Here is an 18,114-nt window from a genome sequence, read left to right as displayed (position 1 = left end):
CTCCATCCCTCAGCACCTTCATCCCTCAGCATCTCCATCCCTCAGCACCTTCAGCCCTCAGCACCTTCAGCCCTCAGCACCTTCATCCCCACAGCTAGGAAGAATACCTTCATGACCAAGTTTCCACTTCTGTGGGCCTTAGGATCCATCCCTATATATAAAAGATACCATCCTATATTATGGTCTCTGTCTCCCTACTCAGCTCACAAGAGTTGTGAATGCATCCATTCTAGTGGCTACTTCTTCATTATATGCCATTGGCATTTTTGAACAAATTACATCATAAGCACAATTACCAAACATCCTTAGAAGCAAACTAGACTTATCACCAGTTTCCATTTTGAAATTTATGTGACTAACGCACAAATTCATTTCAATAACCATAGAAGAAAATACTCAGAAAATAACTGACTTCTTGACCTCTTGAACTCTTCTGTCTTTGGCATCACAAAGCAACAAAGCCCCGATTCTAGGCTTCTGGTACTTTTTCAGAAATCTGCCTTGGGAAAGCAACAAATATGATGACCTGAGGTACACAAAGGAGAAACAAGCTGAGTGACTTATTCCAAAGAGCCATGCTGGAGGAAGGAAATAAGATTAAGACTTTGTTGTCATGTGGCAACAGAAAAATAAGAGCCAAATGCAGGCAGGCATTTGGAGTCCTAAAAATGTACTAACACCGAGTTTCAGCCTACCCACAGAGGCAGGTGTCCCATGCTAATCATGGCTGCGTCTTTCTATTACCTACAGCCCAGGCTTTCTTTGTGCAGCCTTTTGTTTCTCTTTTTCTTGGATTTTTAACTTACATAATCTTCCTGCGCTAGAAGATTGTCACCAAGTAGGATAAGAAAAATTTAGTTTGTGAATACATTTAAAAAACAAAAAACATTGTTTTTTGTGTGTCCCCCCACCCCTGGACAGTTCTTATCAGATAAGCAATGACAGAAGGGCACAGGTCGAATTGTTTTGAGGTTACTTCTTAGTAAAAAGGGAGTCATTTGTGATTATTCTCATTGAAACGGAGGTTGGGTTTCATACTGAACGGGGCTGGCTTCCAAGACGAGTGAATTATTCACCTGGAAGCACATCAGAGAGATTCCCATGCCCTCTGGGCTCTCTGGAAATAGGCAGGAGAGACGGGCTCAGAGAGTGGACAATGCCCCAGCCCATCTAGGCAAAGCGCATGAAATGCGTGAAGCTCAATCCCTAGAACCAGGTGGCCCTCACCCAGGAGCACCGGGGGATTCAAGGATGAAATTAGGAAGCTCTACGCCAAGGTGCTTGTTGTGACATTACTAACAGCCACTGCCAGCACGTGGGCAGGTGGCGAATGTCACTCTGCTCGTTCAAAGGGGTCAAAAGAAACCCAGCGAAGTTTAGAGGAGCAAGTTTCTCTACTCTACTTGTCCAGCCTCATTAGACTCTAAAGCAAAAATAACTTCCTGGGGGAAAGACACTTTGGTGTCTGGGGAAGGAAAACATGACTCATCGGTCTATTATTGGACAGCTGAGCATCTAAATAAAACACCCAGCACTGGTACAGAGCAAAGACCATAAGTGCCAACCTGGGACAGATGTGGGGGGTGCTGTAGAGGCCTTGAGGATGAGATAGACAGCAGTTGGTACACACCATCAGGAAAAGGGGTGGCTGTCACAGCTCAGTCTGTGAGGAGTCCACACGCAGGTTTCAGTGTGTGGCCTGCGTTCTCTTGAGGCAACTCTCTTTCTCTTCACCCCTGTACTTAAATCCTGTGTTAAAACATCTTTAATATCACTCCAAAGAAGATGCATATTATCCTCAAAAGAAGATGCTGTTCATGGGACAGAAAATATGAGGTTGTGTGAGGAAAAGCAGTAGTTTGTACTGAGGGTGAAAAGTTTGACATGCATTAGGACTCAGTAAGGTTGGAATTCAAATTCAGTTGCTTCTGGAAGCTTCTTCTATTAGTTAAATAATTACATTTTGTATGTACTATGCATGCACATGCATGTGTGTTCATGAACCTGTGGGTCTGTGTGGAGGTCAGAGGACAGCCTCATCTGTCATTCCCCAGCATTCTGGCTACCTTGTCTAGACACCTGGAACTTGCTGACTCGGCTAATTTTTTTTTTTTTTTTTTTTTTTAATGTGTTTCGGGATTGAATTCAGGTCAGCATGCCTGCAAAGCATGGGTTTTTTCAACTGAGCCATCTTCTTGGCCTAAGAAGCATCCTTACTGAATTTAATTGAGTGACACTGGTTGTACAATGGAGTGGAACTGCAGGGTGAATAAGGGCTTATCCATCCAAGAGGAGTGTCCAGGATAGCCAACGTGAGCTGAAGCCAGAGGCTGCTGACAGACTCTGTTAGGGGCTTTCCTGTGCTTAACTTTAGGACCTGACTTTGTCTGTGCCCAGAGAGTAACTAATAGTTAAAGCGGAGTGTGTGAGCTTGAGTGTGTGGTAACACAGCACTGGGGACACTGTGAGCCACAGACCTGATGTACCAGCCTATAGGGAGCCTGCAGCTGGAACAAAGCAGACTCCAACTTTAAATTTAACGACCGAGGGCAATGCCAAAAGCCAAATTCCAAAGCCTAATTTTGTTTAGCAGGAGATAACTACAGCGAAGTTTGAACACAAGACACTTATGATATTTTAGTCCTTGACTCAGATAAAACAGCCAAGCTGTCTCGTACTGTTGACCAACAGCCTGTGCTTCTCTCTGCGATGCCTCCATGCAAGCACACATATGCACAGCAGTTGTGTGAAAAGGAGACAATCGATGTTTACTTGATCTTAAGGAAGCAGAGGGGCTGGGGAGATGGCTAACTGGGCAAAGTGCTCACTGTGCAGACCTGTGGACCTGAGCCCCTAACCTTAGTACCCGAATAAAAAGCCAGGCATGGTGTCACGTGCCAGTAAGCCAGTGCTGGGGAGGCGAGGACAGGAGGATCCTGGGGCCTGTCTCCCAGGCTCAGAGAGAGACCCTGCCTCAAAAATAAGATGAGTAGAAATTAAAGAAGACTGCCAATGTTGACCTCTGACTCCCCACACACATATGAGCATGCACATGCAAACATATTTATACATGTATATAACACAGAGAGATTGTTTAAAGAAGCAGCTATTTTGTCCATTATGAATGTGATTGGGTCTCCCAGAGTTATGTGGTTCTCCACCTGGCCAAGGCATCTGGGAAGAACCATGCAGACGGAGAGTGAACATCCAGAAGGTGGTGGGTTCTAGCTGTATCACATCACGAATGTCAAGTTGGAGATGCTCCAGAGCCTCACCTTCCAGTCACTTTTACACATAACCCTCCTTCCATTTCTCCTACCCCAGCAGGCAGGGCTGCCTAAAGAGATGTGGTGTGTGTGTGTGTGCGTGTGTGTGTGTGTGTGTGTGTGTGTGTGTGTGTCTAGCAATGGCACACAGGTTCTCTGCATGTGAGGCCCCACCTCTGCTCAGGTGACTCTGTGCATAACCCTGGTATAAAACACAAAAGCAGAAGAGACATCTTCATTGAAGCAAATGCTCTTTGCTCTACTTTCTAGGATGAGAAATCTATTTTTTTTTCTTGTGTATTTTGAAATGGCATAGAGGAGCAATCATTGTGGTAGCATGCTATTTAGAATAGAACCAAAACTGGAGAGGAGAAGTACCAAATACACCAGTATATGGTTCCAGCAGAAATTCTGTCTTTTGGGGGAACCATAGTGGGAAGATGGCATTAGTCACCTCCCCTCCCCCCTTTCGTCCCCCTTCTCTCCCCTCTCCATTCCTCTCCTTCCCTTCCTTCCTCTCTTCTCCTCTTCTCCCTTCCTCCTTCCCTTCCTTTTTTCCTTCCAGCCTTCTTTCTCGCTCTCCTTCACCCTCCATTCCCTTCCACCCCTCTTTTTTTCTTTCTTTTTTTAGCACTGCCCTGCATGACCCACAGCACATCCTCAATGACTGTGTGCTGAATAAATTTTATTCCTTTCTTCTTCCTCCCACCATTTCTCTTAAAAAACAAAGCAAAAAACCCTAGCTCTACAGCTGAGCCTCCTCTAGAGGGAATATAAACAGAATAGAATTGAGCCCATGTCCCTCATGCCACATATTTGAAACCTTGGGAGCAAAGGACTGCATGCTGATGTCTTGGGCCAAGGATAATGCCTGAGAAGCAGGTGTAAAATGTCGCCAGATAAAATTAGCAGGAAGATGTTTGCACCAGTGTTCTACAAGTGAGCAGATATCTTGCCTAGCAGAGTGACATCCCTAAATACTCCTTGGTGCAAAGGTTAAGCACATATATTTCCATATTCTCCTAGTGAGAATGTAACCAACTTTTGAAGGAAAATTACAAATAAAGATGATTACAGAAAATCATCGTGACCACTGATCATGGCTCTTTAGTTTCTAGGAATTTTACACAGACTGAGCCTCAAAGATGGTGATTAAATTTGTAATTACCGATCTGAATGAGGATTGAGCTTCTTACCCAGGGTCCTCCTTCTTGCTTAGCTTCTTTAGGTGTACAGATTTTAGTATGATTATCCTATATAATATGTCTAATATCTTTAGGTGTACAGATTTTAGTATGATTATCCTATATAATATGTCTAATATCCACTATAAGTGAGTATATACCATTGTGTCTTTCTGCTTCTGGGATACCTCACTCAGGATGATCTTTTCTAGTTTCTACCATTTGCCTGCAAATTTCATGATTTCCTTGTTTTTAATTGCTGAGTAGTATTCCATTGTTTAAATATACCACAATTTCTTTATCTATTCCTCTGTTGAGAGACATCTGGGTTGTGTCCAGATGCTGGCTATTACAAATAAAACTGCTATGAACATGGTTGAGTAAATGCCCTTGTTGCATACTTGAGCATATTTTAGATATATGCCTAGGAGTGGTATAGGCATCAGAAGAGGGAGAAAACAGAAAACAGGACAGGAGCCTTCCACAGAGGGCCTCTGAAAGACTCTACCCAGCAGTGTACCAAAGCATATACTGAGACTCATAACCTACTAAGGGGAACAGTAGCTGTCTCTGACATGAACTCAGTGGCTGGCTCTTTGATCACCTCCCCTTGGGAGGTGCAGCCTTACCAGGCCTCAGAGGAAGACAATGCAGACAGTCCTGATGAGACCTGATAGGATAGGATCAGATGGAAGAGGAGGAGGACTTCCCCTATCAGTGGGCTAGGGGAGGGGCATGGAAGGAAAAGAGGGCAGGAGGGTGGGACTGGGAGGGGACGAGGGAGAGGATGAGGGAGGGAGCTACAGTTGGGATATAAAGTGAATAAATTGTAATAAATTTTAAAATGAATTTTAAAAAATCTCAAAAAAAGAAAAAAATGTAATTACCAAAAGGTAGAGTGGGGCTGAGGAGGTGTCTTGGTTGCTTAGTGTGTGCACTGCTTTGGCAGAGGACTTGCGTTCAGTTCCCAGCACCCACATCAGATAGCTCACAACCTCCTGGAGCTCTAGCTCCAGGCGGGGTCCAATGCCTCTGGCCTTTGTAGGTATTTATGCTCACATATACATGTGCATATAATATTTTAAAAGTACAATAATAAAAAAGTTAAAGCATTTAATTAGCCAATCTTAAGGGACTGGTTATACAAATTATAGTATTTCAAATAATAGGATGCTTTTTGACTGTTAAAAAATGTACAGAGAGATATAGAACCATATTCATATTTGTGTTTGAATGGGTGTGTGCCAAAAGCAAAATGCGCAGCACATTTCTGTGGGTTGGTGATTAGGTGGGCATACACCCACTTAAAGCTATGGGTGTTGCAGGAAACAGGCGAAGAGCAACTCCACATGGCAGCCCTGTGAGTCTTTCTTCCTCATTCTTTCCTTTAGCACTTTGGAAATAGAAATATCAAGACAGACATGAGTTTTTAAAATCCACTGTGTTTATGGCTGGAGAGCTACTTCGATGAGTAAAACACCTTGCAGGGTAAATAGAAAGACCCGAGTTTGGATGGCCAGAACCACCATAAGTGGTTGCCCTCCTGCAATCCCAGTGCTCAGGAGAGGGAGACAGGGAATCCTTAGGCAGCCTGGCTGTCTAGATTAGTCAAACTGGCTAATTTTACCTTCTAATGAGAGGCCCTGCCTCGCTGTTTAATGTGTAGAGTGATAAAGGAAGCTACTTACACCCCAAATCAAAATGGCCTAAATGCACACGCGCACACATACATGCACAGGCATGGCACATGCATGGGCAAAGGCAGGCACAGGCATGCACAGGCATGAGGGCCTGAGGCTGCAGGCACAAGCCCCCAAACACACTTCCACATAAGTTCTCTAACACACATGCAAACACATGTACATGTGCTCACACACACCACACACAGAACAAAAACAATCCACAGTGTCTGCACCATCTTTGTAAATAGAAAGAAGAAAGGAAGCCGCCACTTCACTTCCTCGGGACTGCTGAGGTCAACACAAAGCTTTGCGGTTGAGCCAGATGACAGAGTAAAAATGAAAAGGAGCCGCTACCTCTCCAAAGGACTTCTGAGATGTTCTCTGTTAACATTTATTTTTGAGTCTTCTGAAAACCAAAATCCTTCTAATAAAAACTCAGAAATTGAAAGGTGGATATTGAGGTTTTTCTGTATCTGTGCAATGGATAGGATACATGGCCTTTTATTTACGATCGACATTCCAGAATGTGTTCTTTGTTCCTCTGCAGCCACACGGGTACACACCTTTTACAGTTGGGGTCAACGTGTTTATAATCACAGCTTTCTGGGATCGTCTCGTCTTCTTTTCATCCTCGTGGTACAAAGGGGGAGGGGAGCCCTGAGTATACAGCTTTAAGAGTGGCAAAGTGCTTTGTTCTGCCAGCGGCCCCTGACCAAGGCAGAAAATTAATCAGCACACCACAATGAGCCCCTCAGAAAAGCCCGTGAACAGTCTATGGAGTATAGATTAGGGAGACCGTTTCCTCACCACTCTGTTCACTAATGCGATGCCTTTCAATGAGAGTTATCCGAGATTAAAGTCACTCGGCCAGCACTTGAGGTCCACACAGGCCAGGGTAGGACTGAGCAATGAGCTCAGAATCTACAGAACGTGAGTGATGGCATCTCCAAATTCCCTAAAGGAATAATCTGGGGTGGAAGGCACTGAAGATTCCTAGTTCTCTATCCTGAGAGAATTAGGTGTGAGGCTGTGAGGGGAGTCTAAGTTGCAGTGGAGACCTGAGGATAATGGGAGGCCCAAGAAAGCTGAAGGCACCAGGTGAAGCTAGCCCAAGAACCGCGTGCAGTCTCGGCTTCCTGTCTTCCCATTCTTCGGTTTCAAGTGAGGATGCTTAACTCTGTGCCGTTGTATATCGGAAGCATGTCACTTGCTTGTTGATTTTACAGTGACTCACAACTGAGACTGTGCCTTGAATCTCAGAAGAGACTTTAGATTTTGACTTTTAAGCAGTGTTGGGGCTGGTAAGATTCTGAGTCTCTCCAAATTGGACTGAATGCACTTTACATGGTGAGATCCCATGAACCTTTGGGAATCAAGGACAGGATGTTGTGGTTTGAGTTTGTAAAGTGACCTATGTGTCTAACTGTTTTGTCCCCTGATTGTGTACCATCTTGGTACACTGTAAAAACTTTCCTAGTGGGGAGCAAGAAGGTCATAGATGTGGGTCCTTTCGGGTGCCCTTTCTCTGGATGCTTTTTGTCTCTTTCTGATTCCCAGTGTGCCAAGTTGTGGACAAGTAAAGCCATGTCCTTCGACTGCCATGAACTCCACCATTCCTTCCCTACTATGACAGACCGAAACTAGAATTGAAAACAAACCCCTCCTCCTTTAAGTTGCTTCTGCCTGGTGTTTTGCTTCCTTGACAAAAGCAGGAACTGAAGTCCCTCGCCACCCTAAGAACAAGCTCACATGGTGGGACAGCTTAGATATCACCCTGAAATCGTCTCCCTCAAGTGGTCATAAAAGAACTTGACTTTCTTCCCCATATGCAGGTCTTCCTGTCCCAGGGGGTTCTTCCTGGTACCAAGAGGAAGCCTAGCAAACAGGTCATGCTGAGTCACCCCCAGTTGTTACCGCTCTCCTCTGGTCACACGTCTGTAAGGCTAGCCACAGAAATATTCTGGCATCCCTCCGTGGACTGTGTGATTCAGGATGTGTAGGCCAAATAAACCCTTTCTACCCCACTTTGCTTTTGATCATGGTGTTTCATCACAGCGAGGGTGACCCTAACTAAAAGCTCAGCTCTCTTTCTTCTTATTCCAAAGTTCTTCCGAAGGCTTCTAATCACCCCTAAGGCAGCAAATATCCTCTATGTAGATAGACTTAGTTATCAGAGGCTTCTTCTTGTATGTCAGGTGTCTTACTTGAAAGGATGGTGTTCTTACATTTTAGTTATCTAACACTATAATAAAGAGATTCCATGCTCAAATCTTTCCTCACTCCACCTCGCTAAAGACCATAAGTCACTCAATTACCATGTCAATACTAAGAGAGTCAACCTTGACACCTGCTTCTCCTTCGTCTCTCATAGGCAAGATCATTCAGCCCTGTAGAGGTGATGTAATATGGATACAGGATATCATAACATTTCTTATAACTTCCTTGCTGAAATGGTTAATACAGATGGTCATCTTGACAGGAGCTAGACTCATCTGGGAGACAAGATGCTGGGTGTGCTCTGAGGAGCTGTCTATATTAGGTAAGTTGAAAAGGAAGCCCCACCTGGACTGTGAAAGGCACCATCTCATGGGCTAGGCTCCTGGACAGAACATAGAGGAGAAAGTGGGCTGAGCACCAGCAGCCGTTGCTCTTGGCTTCTCAGCTATGGACACAATTTGGCCAGCTGTCTTATGTCCTGGCACCATGACTCCTCTACCATGAAGGACTGTAGACTCAACTGTGGGCCCAGGGAATCCTTCATCTCTCAATGCTGCTTTTGCTAGGGTATTTTTCACAGTATGGAGTAAGTAATTCATTCACTTGCTGTCAACTTTTGCTTAGATTTGGCATTCCTTTTTTCTTTCTTGCATCCATTCTTGCTCCCTTCTTACCCACTTACCTAAATAAAAACCTTTCAGGATGCTTTCCATTTAAAATTTTTTATTTTAATTTTATGTATGTAAATGTTTTGCCTACATCATGTAGGTAGAGGGAGGTCACGTTGATGCTGAAATGGACTGTTGCTGAAGGACAGATGATCAGGACTGCATATGGAGGATCATCACATCAATGGCTAAGTAGATCTTCATAAGGAAATTTGGACTGTGACACTTGTGGGATTGATGACTGTTTCTATTGTAAACGTTAAACTGTGTACAATGTTTAAACAGAAACAGGGAAGTTGTAAAGGAATTTTGATGGCTACTCTGGCAGGAGATCAAATCCAAACACCTTCTAGGTCTATATGATCTAGCTGGGATATAGACACACCTTTAATTCAGGAGACAGAGGCAGGGAGATCTGAGCTCAAGGCCAGCCTGGTATAGAGCAAGAAAAGCTTAGGTCCAGGTGTACATGCCTTTAATCCTAAACAATAAAAATAAAGTTAGTTTGTAGAAGGAAGCACCCATGTTTGAAAGTGATGCCTAACTGAGTGGCAGAAAAGGTGACGAATCAAAGATTTGACAGAATAGGATATGACCAACTCTCAGGAGAAAAGAGAGGAAAGGGAAGCTACTCAATGGACAATGCAGAGGGAGGAAGCAGATTTACTGGGAGAAACAGGTTGCAGAGACAGAGCTCAGGCAAAGATTGAATGAACCAGATAATGAGAAGGAACCAGGAGATTAGAGCAGATTGTTGGAGTTAAGGTCCAAGCAGAGTAATTCAGAGGCCGAGAGAAAAGCCACATTGAATAAGTCAGCTGGGAATAAGTCAACTCAGCCAGAATAGCTGAGTTGAACCAGCTAGGCCAGAGTTCAGAAAGAACATGAAAGGGTGAGCTTATTAAGCAGTAAGTCCCTGAGGCTGAAAACATTCTAGGCCTAGGTTAGATTGTACAGAGGCTAGGAACTTCCAGGGCTAAAACTAGGTTAGCAGATGGAGGCAATAAGCCTCCAAGACAACAATTACCTCGGGAGAATAAAAGTTCCTTTTACATATTGTGCCCAAAGACAGGTCACTCCAGCTGGGGACAAACTGAGAAAGCATCAGGTTTGGGAAGTCTTTGGAGAGAAGAGGCAGTTTTACCAAGACAGTAATAGACAGATTGCAGAGAGAGAGAGAGAGAGAGAGAGAGAGAGAGAGAGAAAACTCAGGTGAAGACTGAATGAGCCACAACATGAGAAGGAGCCAGGAGATTAGAGCAAATTGTTGGAGTTAGTTTGAGACCAATCAGAGCAATTCAAAGGCTGATGTGTAAATCAGCTAGGAGGGGAGTTTGAGACAAAACAGCTGAGTTGAACAAGGCAGCCCAGAGCTCAAAGAAAAAGAAAGGGTGAGCTTATTAAGCAGTAAGTCTCAGAGGCTGAAACCATTCTAGGTCTAGGTTAGTTTGTACAGAGGAGGCTAGAAGCTTCCAGGACTAGGCCTAGGTTAAGCAGACAGAGGCAGTCAGCCTCTGAGACAATTACCTCAGGCAAATAAAACTTCCTTTTACACATGTATGTGCACCACATGTGTGCCTGGTTCCAAGGAGGCAAGTAGAGGACATGGGATCTCCTGGAACTGGAGCTACAAACACTTAGGAGTCACCCTGTGGCTGCTGGGAGCTTTTCTCAGGTCCTGTTGGGGAGCAGGAGTGCTCTGAACTGCCAAGTCATCTCTCAACTCCCAATACTGTCTAATTTTAAAGTTCTTTCCCTTCCTAAAGATCAAGTCTGAAATCGTTAGAATGATCTCTAAGTCGTAGCGCTGTCTGCCCACTGCATAAACTTTTCATCCCATTTCCTGCTCATCTTCACTTGATCATCTGTGATTCAGTCAGCCTCAATAAACTCCTTTCAGCTTTTGAAATTTAACAAGGACTTTCTTTTCTTAGAAAATTTGCACATATTGTTCTTTGCACCTGGGACGCCGCGTGTCTCTGCTATTATTTCTCAGTCTCATTTTCTTCTCTGTATCAGATGGAAGTGCGTTCGGCTGTGCACACAGCTTACCCAGTGGAGATGGTTCCAACCACAACGACATTCCGTGTCACTTGTATCCTGTCAGAGTCTGAAAGCAGGTATTTTGGGGGTTGTCACAACAATTGGAAGTTGTGACAACTTACCCAAGAGCAAGACTTTCTCCTTTCTTTTTTTGACACTATGGACATGTCAGTGTTTTAGGTGAGGTCATTGCCTTATGTTCACAGGGTGGCTGCCAGAGATCTGTGTCTCCTGTTCTGTCGCCATTGCACCCAAGTAAGGAAGGAGGGGAGAACTTTCATCTCGTGTGTATCAGCGTTATCAGGGAGTCAAAGCCCTGCATCAAACTGGCCAGATCTATGACATATAGAGTAAAAAGGCAGCTGTTTGGTGGGTACTGGGATAAGAAGAGAACCAGAACATAACAGCTACTTCACCTAAAAACAAGGCTTTTTGGATGCTCTTCAATGCCCCGATCAAAAGAGCAATCACAGGGTCACATAGGTAAGGCCGGTGAGATGGCTCAGGAGTTAAAGTGCTTGCTGCACAAGTATGAGGACCTACGTTCAAATCCCCAGCCTCCACCTAAAAGCGAGGTACAGTGGTGCACACCTGTATTCCCAGACCTGGGGTGGTGGAGGGGTGGGCGGAGCTTGGAGACTGGAGGCCACGTTGTATGGCAGAAACAGTGAAGTCAGGGTTCAGCACGAGGCACTGTCTCAAGCAACAGAGCTGAGAAAGGAATGAAGAAGACACCCCAGTGCCAGCCTCTGTCCTCCTGTGCTATTACATCCTGGATACATATGTGCACGTGTGTGTACACAAGCACACGACACACACAAAGGTAAATATGCCTCTTCTGTTGTTGTCTTCTCTGTGTGCTTATAAACTCTCTGGCTGTGGAAACAGTCTCTTAGTCACGGCTCAGCTCCTCGAATAAGCATGGTGAAGGGCCCAGTGGGTCAGTCAAGTCAATTGGTTAAGAGACTGACTGGATGAATGGGAAACAGACCAACAAACAGAAAGCCGGTATAAAGGAGACAGAAACCCTCAACACCAAAACTTCCGGAAATGGTCACCATTCTCCTAGCTCATGGCTGAGCTTTCTCTTTCACTTAAGTAAGAAATGAATTTTCTTCAAGAAAACATTGCTTTGAGTACTCAGTTCCTTGCACAGTAAATGCAGCTCTGTAAACCTCTAAACTATGCCACCTGAACAATCACCATTGTTATTACTGGGATTTAGGAAAGAATTCATTTTCAAAACGCAAAAATGCAACACTTGTTAATGAGGTGTATAATTCAGAAGTGTAACTGCCTACTGACATAAATGTGCACCTCGTCTTTGATAGGTCGTTCAAATATGATCAGAGAAGAAAAGAGAACAGAGCAGCTAGGAAGTTATATAAAGAGTACTTGGAACTTTCTGTCTAAATTTTCCATTGCTGAGAACGTCACTCCAACAGATAGTTTGTCATTGGAGTCGGATAAGGAGGGAGAAAGAGAACGCCAGATGCCTGGCACACAGTGTGCATCTGGGCTGTTTCTGTCTCTGAAGCTAGTCCAAAAGGAAGTTGGGTTTACACCTATTTCTATCCTGTCCTAAATATGCATCTGTGAGTAACTTGAGTATGTTCTTTGACTCAAAATGGCATGAGAATCTTAAACTGCCTCCAGTCAACTCACAGTTTTAAAATCTAAAACAAAAGGTCAAGTGGTAATCAATGCAGTCATCCATTTGTGAACACTGTCAAACATAGCCAATTTGTGAAGACAGTCCAACAAATCTGTGAAGATATTCAACTCTAACCAAGCTGTGAAGACAGTCAAGTATAATCAACCCAAGAAGACAGTCAACCTATGAAGACAGTCAACTGCAGCCAACCTGTGAAGACAGTCAACCTGTGAAGACACTCAACCACAATCAACCTATGAATCATCAACTGGAACTAATCTAACAAAACATTTGGGGGCAGATCATATCTTTGAAAGTAGCTACTGCTGCAGATGCAAAATCTTTTCTCAATTTTGGTTGGATGCTCTGTTTGGCCGTGTCAAAACACACAGGGTACTAAAATATCAACAGCACATTTATTTGTAAAAAAAAAAAAAAAAAAAAATAGGACATTTAAACATCTTCACACATAAGAGTAAAACTTCAAGTTTTAAATATGTTTTTCATTTGCAATAAAACTCCTTAAAAAAAAAAACAGAAATGACTTTCACATTGGCAAAGGGAGTCCCCTCTGATATAAACAGATGGCTAGGAAAGATCACCCACATGCTGAACACAGATCTTGAGGAGGCATTTCTAAGAATGAAGTGGCACTTCTCAGCCTGGGCCACTTCCCACAGGATCCTTATTTAACCCACAAGAAGAATGCTGTTTATGCTTCTGGCCAAGAGGAGCTCAGCAGCCCTGTCTCACTTGCCTTGCAGTCGTCCAGAGTAGCCTCCAACTCTCCCTCTAAAAAGAGCTCAACCCTGAGTAAGCCAGCATTCAGAGATCAGCCCTCAACTAATAGCTTCCCGTAGATACAGACTAAGCCCCTGCTAAACTGTACTAAACATGTGAGGGAATGTGCAACACACATCTGTTCCACTTTCCCAGTGAGCAGAAATTTTGAGATGACTTAAATCCCAGACTCAATCAATGAGACAGAGAGAGAGAGAGAGAGAGAGAGAGAGAGAGAGAAAGCAACACGTAAAACCCAATTTTAAAATATAACCCAAAGTGTATTAAGCATTTGAGGTAATGTGTGACACACATCTATTCCACTTTCCCAGTGAGCAGAAATTTTGAGATGACTTAAATCCCAGACTCAATCAACAAGAGAGACAGAGAGAGAGAGAGAGGGAGAGAGAGAGGAGAGAGAAAGAAAGAGAGAAAGCAACATATAAAACCCAATTTTAAAATATAATCCAAATAAGAATGTAAGAGAGCATCTTGCTCTAAGTAATAAGATTATATAATGTGTCAAGTGAATCAACAAAGCTGCTGGAGAAGAAATACAAGGTTTTTTGTTGTTGCTTTTTAATCTGAGTCTACTTATCTTTCATTTTAAGGTCATTGCCATTTCCGGGGATCACCTTCGTTTAGCCCAAGATGTAAAGAAATGAGCAACAGTATAGCTTCTAAAAATTTGAATATTTAGGGACTGAATGCATTAGATTGCTGAAAAAACACAGAAAAACTCACAGATTTGTCCTTGACAAGTAGAGCGGAGCACTGGATTCCAGCCATCAGCATCTTGTGTGGGTTCCAGGCCACGGAGTCAGCCCTGAAGTGTCAAAGAAAGAGATGGATCAGAGAGGGGCTTGGCGAACTCCCGTACAGAGGAGGGAAATATTAATAAGGTCTGCTGTGTAAGTTACTAACCCATGTTAGTAACGTGTGTGTGTGTGTGTGTATGTGTGTGTGTGTGTGTGTGTGTGTGTGTGTAGAGGCTAGAGGTTGAAAGTGGGTATCATTTCTCAGGATGCCATATAGCTTTTTGGTGTTTTGAGGCAGAGCTTCTTGCTGGCCTGGAGGGTTCTGATTAGCTTAGGGTAGCAGAGCAGCTAGTCCCTGGGATCAGGCTATGCCTCCTTCTCCAGCACTGACATTATAAGTGTATGCTACCATATACAGAAAATTTTCATGTGGGTGCTGGGGGATAAACTTGGGTCCTTCTGTAATACTCTACTGAATGAGTTATCTCCCTAGCTCTGTTTTCTAAATGCCACTCAGATGGAAACATTGCAACGATTCCCTCCCCCCAACACACACACACACAAAGACAACTTTGAAACAGGAAATTAAGTTTACCTATGGATGCCACGCAGGAGCTGGCGGTGCTTTCTTGATACCAAAGCTGAGCCACCCCAAGAGGCCTGTTGAGATATTTATACACCCCAAACATGTTACTTCAGTGTCATTTGTCTACCCGTGAACTGACATAGCAACCCCACACATGTCTCATTTGGTACTTCATTTGATATCATGTTTACTGATTTGAGCTCTGGGGAGTTTGATCAGGCATTCCAATCAGGTGATCAGAACCCCAGTAGAGTAGATAGGGTCACATTTATGATGTGAAATCACACATCATAAAGAAATAGGTATTTAAGCTGGAGCATGGTGGCACACACCTATAATCCCAGTACTCAGGGAGTCAGAGGCAGGAGGTTCTCTGTGAGTTCAAGGTCTACAAAGTGAGTCCAGGATAGCCAAGGCTACACAGAGAAACCTTGTTTCAAAACAAAAACCAAAACCAAAGAAAGAATGAAAAAAAAGAGAGAGAAAGAAAGAAAAAGAAAGAAAGAAAGAAAAACAAAGAAAGAAAGAAAGAAAGAAAAACAAAGAAAGAAAGAAAGAAAGAAAAACAAAGAAAGAAAGAAAGAAAGAAAGAAAGAAAGAAAGAAAGAAAGAAAGAGAAATGCGTAACTTCCTGAGCACCAGAGAATGGAACAGAGAAAAGGAACATGAATGGGAAGTCGTGTGGTAAGGGGTCAGGAAGGGAGGGAGGAGGAATCCAAATGAGAGGACGCAATAGTTAACCAGGCTCTTGAAAATTGTGCAGAATTGTGAGTTTTAATCTCTAGAACAATGAAGGGATACTGCAGAGAAGGGGGGGGGATTTGACTTTGAGCCCTGTTGAATTCTCTGAGATCCCCAGGAAATTCCACAGCATCCGATGAAGGATAGAATTATGACTTCCTCAGCATCAACAGGAAAAACTACGGTTCAGAAGTGCTAGGTAGGTAGTCTAGAGTACCACGGGCAATTCAAATCAGGCTGAGGAGCCTAAGCCCATTCTCTATACCTGATACCATCATGGAAACGATCATTTGGCCGAGTAACAAAGATAACATGGGGAGTTAAGGGGGCAAGGGAAGACTTCGGACAACAGCTGAGTTCAAGAATTGCCTAGCAGGCAGACACTATTTTCTTTCAATAACAAGTTTAAAGGTAGATAGATGCCATGATATGATTAAAAGCAGCAGGATTGTGTATAGTCTGGAGGTAGAAGAGGAAGGAGATACTCCTTCCTCCTACAGCGCTCAGAATACAGGTAAAGCTGCCCATTGGTACCCAAGATAGTACAGCACCAGCCGCCCTGTGGCCTTAAAACTCTTCCCAGAGCAACTATTCTGTTCAGGGCAGGGGCAAGGGTGATAGTCACTCAGGCAGGACGGTGTAAGGATAAACTTACTCCAGGACCAGCCTCCCCTGCGTCCCTAAGAGTGACCGTACCTTCGAGGTTCAGACCTGGGCCCTCAGGGGAATCCTTTTGGTTGCATCTCTGGAGACTCCACGACCTCTGCCTTTTGGGAATGTGCAAACTCCCAAGTACAGGATTAATGAATGGAGCTGTCCCTTAGTGTCCCTGCTACTTCCACCTTCCCTATACTGCCGCGTCCCACAGGCCTCACTGGCCGGAAGCAAGCAGGACATACTGGTGACGTCTATTTCCACGCTCATGCGGCTAACCAGCCTTGGACCCTACTTTTGCACTCTGGTTGAACCGTTGTACAATCCCTAACTCTTCTGAACTCCAATACCTCCCAATCCTCCCGAGCCAGATAACAGAAATTCCTCTTTTGGTTCACAAAGTTATTGGGCAGGAAAGGGAACATCATGAACAAATTTATTTCTCGATGGATTAAAGGGGGGAGGAATTCTGCTGATCCAGGTTCCTACTTGTATTTAGTTTCTTTTTTCAGTTCCTAACTAGAGAATTTGCAACACCAAACCAATCACTTTTATGGCGAAAGAACCTGACTTTCTCCCCAACTCAGGATGGTTACTGAGTTCTTAGGGCATGCTAAGCATCACAAAATATTTGTCTCTTATTGATGGTCGGTAAGTTAATAAAGCCAGCCGTGAAATACAGGTGGAGGCCAGAGTACAGCCAAGATCCCACAGCCTCCGAGGCCCACGAATTTAAAGGCAATCGGGCTAGAGATGGGGCTTACCTAGTAGAGTGCTTGCCTGCCGTTCATGAAGCTCTGCCTTCAATCCCCTGCCCTGCCTAAGTAGGGGGCAACAGCATACACCTGTCATCCTGCCACCTTGGAGGTGTTGGGCAGGAGGATGAAAGGTTTTTAAGGCCATCTTTGGCTATGTAGCAGTTCCTGAAACCCTATTTATAAAACAGAGATGAAATGCTTATCTCAAAGCTCTCGTGGGAATCGTGGCAATTAGTGGGAGAAAAGGAAAGCTCTGCTGGGACCCTGAGGCCTAGCAGATGCGACCAGCCCCTGCTTCAGAGAGGTGACCAGCCCTCGTTTTCATTCGTACCGGGGAAGGACGGGAAGAGATAGCAACAAAACTGGAAAAGGACTTAATTCCCTTAGAAGTGGACAATAAGTAAAAGTTACTATTGTGATTTTGTCAAGATCTTACATTTAATATTAATGGACTAAGCATAGTATATGAGATTTCATAAAGATAAGTTATATTCAGTTGTAATCCAACTGTCCAATGGATTAGATACCTGCCACATAAAGAGTGAATAAACAGTGTCTTGCTATTAGGATTTGTTTCCTTAATTTCAGATTTCTTTCCTCTATTTAAAGAAGCTGTTGTCATATTTAGTCTAATATAACACACATGTGCCAGATGCCTACTACGTGCAAATAAAATAAGTTGGTGTGGATTAAATACTTTCTTAATGAAGTATGTTCCTCAAATTTTAATCTTTAATTTAAAAAGAGATCTTTCTGTTAATATCTATAAATTAAAATCTTGTCTAAGCCACATAAATCTCTTTAGATCATTTCCAATTTCAAAGCTGCTAGCTACTCTGTTCCACAGAAGCATATAACCCCTATTGATGTTTCTCTTATGAGAGTGGATATTTAAGGAGAATGCTAGGGTATTTGATTGTTTCTCCCTATTTTCGTGGTTAACTTCACATTATCTTTTAGGACATTAAGTATTGCCACACTTCTAAGGTGATAAAAATCAATACGGTGTGAGTTAAAAAGTGAATAGATAAGAATTCTCAAGCTCCATTTAACAAAGTCACAAATATTCACCTGAAATGTTGCTATTGGCTCCAATGAGCCTGTGTCTGCTTCCCCCAACATT

The 18,114-nt window shown here is 43.6% G+C and overlaps 1 protein-coding gene across 1 annotated transcript in view; it reads right to left on the bottom strand.

Annotated features, from left to right (window-relative positions):
- Gadl1 (glutamate decarboxylase like 1) overlaps positions 1-18,114 on the bottom strand; it is a 138,602-nt gene that overhangs the window by 91,037 nt on the left and 29,451 nt on the right. Inside the window, exons 10-11 of the mRNA XM_055601547.1 lie at positions 14,848-14,912; positions 14,239-14,320 (exon numbers count right to left, since the gene is read on the bottom strand). Of these exons, the coding sequence (XP_055457522.1) occupies positions 14,239-14,320; positions 14,848-14,912 (147 nt within the window). The remainder of the gene's footprint in view (positions 1-14,238; positions 14,321-14,847; positions 14,913-18,114) is intronic.

The sequence above is a fragment of the Psammomys obesus genome, unplaced genomic scaffold (genome assembly GCF_907164565.1).
Source record: "Psammomys obesus unplaced genomic scaffold, mPsaObe1.curated_primary_1811, whole genome shotgun sequence".
Classification (NCBI taxonomy): Eukaryota; Metazoa; Chordata; class Mammalia; order Rodentia; family Muridae; genus Psammomys; species Psammomys obesus.
Note: the sequence above shows the minus strand (reverse complement) of the source record. Positions and strands in the feature narration are given on the sequence as shown.